General features: G+C 49.7%; 1 protein-coding gene across 2 annotated transcripts in view; it reads left to right on the top strand.

Moving 5' to 3' along the window:
• Window positions 1-7,749: 7,749 nt before the first annotated feature.
• The window catches only part of F8 (coagulation factor VIII), a 68,769-nt gene continuing 68,249 nt past the window's right edge, over window positions 7,750-8,269 (top strand). For both annotated transcript variants that reach the window (XM_074964292.1, XM_074964291.1), the window contains exon 1: window positions 7,750-8,118. In XM_074964292.1, coding sequence (XP_074820393.1) covers window positions 7,958-8,118 — 161 coding nt within the window. In that variant the 5' untranslated portion in view covers window positions 7,750-7,957. The remainder of the gene's footprint in view (window positions 8,119-8,269) is intronic.

The following is an 8,269-nucleotide window of genomic DNA, read 5'->3' as shown; positions in this document are numbered from 1 at the left end:
AAAGTGGTCAAACTCAATGTACTCACAATGGGAGGGAGTTATGCTGGGAAGAGAAGGGGTTCTCTGCCCCTCCTTGCTTCCCGCCCCTTCCCCCCCGAGATGCCTTGGGTGGCTTCTTCACTCCCACAGCGTCAACAGTGGTGCAAAACCACGGAGTGACAGAGCAGCTGGGGTAAATTGACATTGCTGCATTGACTATGGATGGGGCTCTGCCGAGTCACTTAAGCTGAGGATTTGGCCCAGAGCACATCATGATGGGAGCACACAAGGATGGGGGAAGGGAGCCAAATGACATCAAACTGCTCTATATTGCAGAGGACAGGATAGCTGAATGGGGGAAATGGTAAAGCAAGATTGAGCCCTACCCAGCAGTTCCAGAAGCAGCTCAGACCTGGGGAACAATCACAGCAGCACCTGGAGTCTGAAATCCTTGCTCTGATGTCAGCTTTGCTGTTTAATCACTGTGTGGCCTTGGGCAAGTCACTTCCCCACTCCGTGCCTCAGTTTCCCCAGCTGTAAAAGGGGGATAATGCTGCTCTGCCTCTCGAAGGGGCTGCAAGGCTGGAGCCCAAGAGGTGAATTCCCAGGTCTGGTCAGCAGAGGTGGATTAAGGTTTCCTGGGGCCCTGAGCCAGAATAAGTGGAGGGTCCCTCCCAACCCCTTCCACCTGCAGCCCAGCCCCGCCCCTTCTGCCTGCAGCCCTACCAATGGCCCCACCCCTTTCTGCCCCTTCCCCGGGCAGCCCGTGTTCCAGCTAGTGTCCCCCCCCCGCATTCTGCCCCCCTCTGCAGCCCCGCAGCCCCTTTTGCTCCTTTCTGCCTCCCCACGCCGTGGGCCGAGGCAGAAGCTCTGTCCCCACGCCGTGGCCCTGGGGCTGCAGTGTGGAGTGACAGCTCCTCCAGTCCCAGGGCTGCAGCAGTGGTTTGGGTGCTGGGGCTTCCCCCTCCACCCTCTGTACTTCTGCGGGAGACCAGGGCGGGGGCGCTGGGGCTTCTTCCACCCCACCTGCCTGACGCTTCTGCCGGAGAGTGGAAACAGGCACGGGGGCTTCCCCTGCTGGGGACAGGGTTGGGGGTCACTGAGGGGGGCTTCTCCCATCCTGTGGTTTCTGACAGGGAGTGGAGTTGGGGTGCAGGGGCTTCCTCTGCCCTGCCCATCCGGCGGTTTGGACTCCGCGCTTCCGCTGCCTGGTGGCAGATTTTTGCCAGGGCCCCCCAGTTGGCCAGGGTTCCTAGGCACAGGCCCTGTCAGCCCAGTGGCTAATCTACCACTGCTGGTCAGAGACTCATGTTAATTTCCTCCTTCCCCTCTCTCCCTAGATTTCCCTCTTTCTTTCCTTCTTTCAGTTTTTTATTCCCTGCATTTCACTTTTAGAATTTGCATCAGTGCCAAGGAGATTCAAAGGGTGACATGAAGGGGAACAGAAAACGGAAAGAAAGAGGAAGAAAATATTTTCCATTGGGGAAAAGGGCAGGTTCTTGGTGTCTGGTGGGGAGACAAGGGCTGGGCTGGATTCCTGTTCCTTCCACTCAAGGAGCTGGGGCTCAGTGCTGTGAGTGCTGCCATGGGGCTCAGCTCCTGGGAGGAGCTCCATCCAGTGGCTTCTATTGGCTCAGTACCCATGAGCAGGGCCTTAACGAATAAATATGCATGTGACTGAGTATAAAACCCACACCTACCACGGACTGTGGGATAAATGCTCTCCCTGGCTCCCAGGGTCCCCAGGGCCAGCCAAGCTGTGATTGACACAGGACCTGAGGGACAAAGGTATCTCTCAGGGCTGCTCTAATTTATTCTGGGGTGGGGGGAGGTGGGTGGTAAGTGGTAAGTGAGCCCTGAGTGTTGGATCTATCCAGTGGGGACATTGTGTGCACCTCGATGCCATTGCCAGGACATGGAGTGTGTAAGTGTGAGCCAGTGTACCCCACAACTGGGCTCCAATCCAGGAAGAGCCTGCACTCCTGTCATGGAGGACAAGCTCGGTGGCCCTAAGAGGAACAGCACAGGAGAGGTCAGCTCCCCCCCACACTGCTCGCCAGAGATTCCCAGCCTGGCTTCTGTGTGTGGCATTTTTCAGAACTAAGCCTGTAGCACTGGTGATCATTAGAGGACAATGAGATATCTTTCTATGAGGGAGAAGAAAGCAGAGATCTGTCCTGATTAAATCTGTTGTGCCTTTGTGAATACAAATTCCCCCTGTGGCAGGCTAGCCCCTTGTGGGGCACCCTCCAGTGTCAGGCTGCAGCACAACAGATAGGCCTGCCTCAGTTTTCCCTTTCTTCCACCCACAAATGGACCATATCTCTCAGTATCTGACACAAAGCCCGCCTCCGGCCTTAATTTATTCAACTACACCAGAGCAGTGATTCCCAAAAACCCTTGTAGTAAAACCATTCTCCATTTCCCATCATAAACATACCAAGATGCAACAGGTTTTCCATTCCCCTCTCTGGGGAGATCACCTGACGTCACCTACCCAAGAGTCAATTGCAGCATTGTGTTCCCAGATCCTTTTCCTCCTCATGCAGGGCCCCACTCTCGAGGCTTCCCTGCCTGAGGGATCAGTCTCACAACTCCTTTACTACACAGTCCCCAAGTCAGGTTTCCTGCAAGAGGGCTCCCCACAGCATTCCCCTCCCCACACCTCCTTGCCTGTGCATCCTACCCTGGCTCAGGGATCCACCCTTCAGCAGCCATCCTCTTGCTTCCAGGCTCGGCTTCCCTTGACCAAGATGGCTCTTCCCCTTTTCCTGGGGGCTGCTCATCAGCTCCCCCAGCTGTAGCCAGTTCTCACCAATACTCCCGTTCCAGCTCTTGTGGGAACTCAGCTCTCTCTACTGGGTCTCCTACTGCTTTCTCCCAAGCAACTGCTGCCAGCTCTTCCTTGCTGCATCCTGTCTCTGAGTCTCAGACACCTCCTCCTTCTGGTTCCTCTCATGCTCTGACTCACCCCAGCAATAGATGCTGGAACGAGGGATGCGGGGGGTGCTGCAGCACCCCTGGCTTGAAGTGGTTTCCATTATATACAGGGTTTACAGTTTGGTTCAATGGTTCTCAGTACCCCCACTATCAAAATTGTTCCAGCACACATTTTGGTTCAATGGTTCTCAGCACCCACACTATCAAAATTGTTCCAGTAACCATGACCCGAGCTCCTTCCCTCTAGGTCCCAGGTGGCCTCTCTTAAGCCTAACTGGGGTTCAGCTGAGCAGTCACGGTGCACTGGCCTCTTCCCTGCAGTCCCCCCACTCTCTTAGGTGCCTCAAGGAGCAGCCAAGGAGTTGTTCACCTTGCATGTGCATTACTTCAGAGAAGAGGCTTCCTGGGAATGACTCATGGAGCATTTCCCACATCACCTCATTTGCATAGCAGAGGACAAAGCAAGGCAGGACCCTCACTCCTCTTCTTCCTGCCTTTTTATTATTTGTTTACAGAGAGAAAAAAATCAATGAACTCAGAGTGGGGGGAGAATTTTCTGGTCCTTAAAAACGAGAAAGAAAAATGTGAACTTAAAAATAGTGAAAGATTTGCATTTGCATAAAACATTTTGGTGAATCATTTCTGAGCTGCTCTCCTAGACTCAGAGAGAGGAAGGTTGTTTGCTTTTGCCATGCAGAAGGTCACTAGGCATTGTGGTATGGGGTGTTTCCAACTCTCTTTCATTCTGTCACTCCATTTGGGTCCAGCCAAGTGGGTGTGTTCATAATGGATTCCCCATTGGGGGTGATTTTAAAGAAAGTGTGTGGTGGAATGGAAGTGTTTAAAGAGGGGTGGCATACACGTAGGAGACATTTGTGGATCGTCTTGTGGTCCTCTGTAAGACACAGAAAAGGGATTTCCCTTGAGCCTGTAATTGGGGTGGATGTGGTATGAGGCTAATCCACGTGATTTTTGCCCATGTTGGTATGTAGGATAGTCCATAGCACAGGGGTGGCCAACCTGAGCCCGAGAAGGAGCCAGAATTTACCAATGTACATTGCCAAAGAGCCACAGTAATACGTCAGCAGCCCCCCATCAGCTCCCCTCCTCCCGCTCCCAGTGCCTCCCGCCCACTGGCAGCCCTGCCGATCAGCGCCTCCACCTCCCTCCCCGCACCTCCCAATCAGCTGTTTTGTGGGGTGCTAGAGGCTTGGAGGGGGAGGAGCGAGGGCATAGCGGGCTCAGGGGAAGGGGCAGGAAGGGGTGGAGTGGGGGCAGAGCCTGTGGCAGAGCCAGGGGTTGAGCAGTGAGCACCCCCCTGGCACATTGGAAAGTTGGCCCCTGTAGCTCCAGCCCTGGAGTCGGTGCCTATACAAGGAACCGCATATTAACTTCTGCAGAGCCACATGTGGCTCCGGAGCCACAGGTTGGCCACCCCTGCTATAGCAGTTCAGACTATGTAGACCAGCATCCAACCTGGCTAATGCTCCAGAGGAAAGTGGAAAATAAATCCAGAGTGTACTTACTCAATAGTGCAGCCTTGTTCCATGGACAGAAATGTCCTTTATGGTGATTAGCTGATGCCCAAAAACGTGAAGTTTGATTAGCCTTGTATTAGTATGTACAACCCTCTGTGTAGGGCCTGGTCCTGCTCCCACAAAAAGCAAAACTCCTGTTGTCTTCAGGCCCGGGCTCACTATTATCAGGCATAAACAAAGCACATTGTACTGGGAAGCGATTTTTATTCAGGATATTGCCAGACAGAGTTGATACCCAGATCTTGGCACATGCGCACCGGCACACACACACCTTGGCATCAAGAGGTATCAAGGTTAAACTTCTCATAGGCTCATAGACTCATAGATATTAAGGTCAGAAGGGACCATTATGATCATCTAGTCTGACCTCCTGCACTGTGCAGGCCACAGAATCTCACCCACCCATTCCTGCAATAAACCTCTCACCTATGTCTGAGCTATTGAAGTCCTCAAATCGTGGTTTAAAGACTTCAAGGTGCAGAGAATCCTCCAGCAAGTGACACGTGCCCCATGCTGCAGGGGAAAGAGAAAAAACCCCAGGGCCTCTTCCAATCTGCCCTGGAGGAAAATTCCTTCCCGACCCCAAATATGGCGATCAGCTAACCCTGAGCATGTGGGCAAGTTTTACCAACCAGATACCCAGGAAAGAATTCTCTGTAGTAACTCAGATCCCACCACATCTAACATCCCATCACAGGCCATTGGGCCTATTTACCATGAATAGTTAAAGATCAATTAATTGCCAAAATCATGTTATCCCATCATACCATCTCCTCCATAAATTTATCGAGTTTAATCTTGAAGCCAGATAGGTCTTTTGCCCCCACTGCTTCCCTTCGAAGGCTATTCCAGAACTTCACTCCTCTGATGGTTAGAAACCTTTGTCGAATTTCAAGTCTAAACTTCCCGATGGCCAGTTTATATCCATTTGTTCTTGTGTCCACATTGGTACTGAGCTTAAATAATTCCTCTCCCTCTCTGGTATTTATCCCTCTGAGATATTTATAGAGAGCAATCATATCTCCCCTCAACCTTCTTTTAGTTAGGCTAAACAAGCCAAGCTCCTTGAGTCTCCTTTCATAAGACAGGTTTTCCATTCCTCGGATCATCCGAGTAGCCCTTCTCTGTACCTGTTCCAGTTTGAATTCATCCTTCTTAAACATGGGAGACCAGAACTGCACACAGTATTCCAGGTGAGGTCTCACCAGTGCCTTGTATAACGGTACTAACACCTCCTTATCTCTACTGGAAATACCTCGCCTGATGCATCCCAAGATGGCATTAGCTTTTTTCGGGGCCATATCACATTGGCGGCTCATAGTCATCCTGTGGTCAACCAATACTCCAAGGTCCTTCTCCTCCTTCGTTACTTCTAATTGATGCGTCCCCAGCTTATAACTAAAATTCTTGTTATTAATCCCTAAATGCATGACCTTATACTTTTCACTATTAAATTTCATCCTATTACTATTACTCCAGTTTACAAGGTCATCCAGATCGTCCTGTATGATATCCTGGTCCTTCTCTAAATTGGCAATACCTCCCAGCTTTGTATCATCCGCAAACTTTATTAGCACACTCCCACTTTTTGTGCCAAGGTCAGTAATAAAAAGATTAAATAAGATTGGTCCCAAAACCGATCCCTGAGGAACTCCACTGGTAACCTCCCTCCAGCCTGACAGTTCACCTTTCAGTAGGACCCGTTGTAGTCTCCCCTTTAACCAATTCCTTATCCACCTTTCAATTTTCATATTGATCCCCATCTTTTCCAATTTAACTCCTCATGTGGCCACCGTATCAAATCCCTTACTGAAATCTAGGTAAATGAGATCCACTGCATTTCCTTTGTCTAAAAAAATCTGTTACTTTCTCAAAGAAGGAGATCAGGTTGGTTTGGTACAATCTACCTTTTGTAAAACCATGTTGTATTTTGTGCCATTTACCATTGACCTCAATGTCCTTAACTACTTTCTCCTTCAACATTTTTTCCAAGACCTCGCATACTACAGTTGCCAAACTAACAGGCCTGTAGTTACCTGGATCACTTTTTTTCTCCTTTCTTAAAAATAGGAACAATGTTAGCAATTCTCCAGTGAAACGGTACAACGCCTGAGTTTACAGATTCATTAAAAATTCTTGCGAATGGGCTTGCAATTTCATGTGCCAATTCCTTTAATATTCTTGGATGAAGATTATCTGGGCCCCCCGATTTAGTCCCATTAAGCTGTTCGAGTTTCGCTTCTACCTCAGATATGGTAATATCTACCTCCAGTTGTCCCATTCCCATTTATCATGCTACCATTATCCCTAAGATCCTCATTAAAGACTGAGGCAAGGCATTGGATCAAACTGGTGTGGGATCGCTGAGAATCAAACAAGATTCAGTCATCAAAAGTCACAGATGATCTGGGATTTTAGATACCCCAACTTTCACCCACTCCCTCACACACTGGTGGCAGCTGTTGCTATGAACAAAGGATTTCCCCGATAAGCAGTGGGGTTGGTCTCCATGGCCCAGTCATTGTTTTGCTTCCCTATTGGAACAGCAGCTGTTGGAATGAGAGACCTGTAACTGTTGTGTATAAGCTACTCAACAGTCATCTGATGGCAATGACTAGTCTGGAAGTGTTTGGATCTGGAGCTTTGCTTTGGGTCCATCTTTAGTGTGGTTACACTGTATGATGTCAGCATGTGAGGCTATGTTGATCACTAGAGCTAGACAGCCCTGCCTATCTGCAATAAGCCATATGTATCAATACCATAAGAGTGATGTTGGGAATACACTGTCCCCTGAATCTGCACTTCATGAACTTGCAGAGGCTGCAGAACCAGAACTTGGCTTTGAGTCCAAATTTCCTTCTTGGCCCCTGAATCTATAACGGGCTGGACCCAAGCCCTGGATTGGAACAGTTTTCATATCTAGATGGAATCATAATTTTGCAGCTCAGGCTAGTCTCTGCATCCTGGCTGCTTATTGCTATGAGAGAGTAAAGCACCTTGCTCTCTGTGGACTGTGAGAGACTGAACTTGACCCAAGCCTTGCTTTTTTCTTTTGCAGCTGAGAGAGAAGGCGGGAGTAGGCAGAGACTACACCTAAATTCCCCTGGCCAACAAACCCCTCCCTTTCACAACTCACTCCAAGATTTTGACTCAGTGGATGCCTCGGAATACAAATAAACACCCTGCACCTGGAGTGCTGCAGACCAGGAAAAGTTTAAGCTTTGCTTGGCCTCCCTTTTCCCTTTGTTTTTTCCTCTCATCCTGTTGCTACTACCCAGAAGGGAGATCCCGTCACTTACGCATGTTCCCCTCTGCACTGCTCCGGTCACAATGACTCCGTCTCCTGATGTCCTCAGAAACCTTTCCAGAGGTTTGACTGAGCCAGTGGGTGCCGGCTTCCCCTCATTTTTTCCTGTGGATTAAAGCTGCTGGATGGAAGATAAATCTTTTTCTTGTCAGAAATTTATTTTTTTAATCAGAAACTCTTCTGCCTCTCCAGTATGAGGGGCACCATGCCGGGAGGAGTCCTGTGCTGCTTTCTGCTGGGTTGTTTCTTTCAGGAGAGCTTTGGAATCACCAGAAGATACTACATTGGTGCCGTGGAGACGTACTGGGACTATGTGCACAGCAGCCTGCTCTCTGTGCTGCAGGCACCAGCTGGGTAAGGCCATTTGTACTGTAAATGTTCCGACTGTCATGTAATGTCCGTAGGGAGCTCTCATCTTGGCTTTGAGGAAGGTGGCATCCTGCATCACAGAGGTGATGGTGGCCCCCAGGGAAATATGGCAACTATAAAATATGTGTGTAAATGC

This window comes from Natator depressus, chromosome 9 (assembly GCF_965152275.1).
Source record: "Natator depressus isolate rNatDep1 chromosome 9, rNatDep2.hap1, whole genome shotgun sequence".
NCBI classification, from domain to species: Eukaryota; Metazoa; Chordata; order Testudines; family Cheloniidae; genus Natator; species Natator depressus.
The sequence above is the reverse complement of the archived record's forward strand: the minus strand, read 5'-3'. Positions and strand labels throughout refer to the sequence as shown.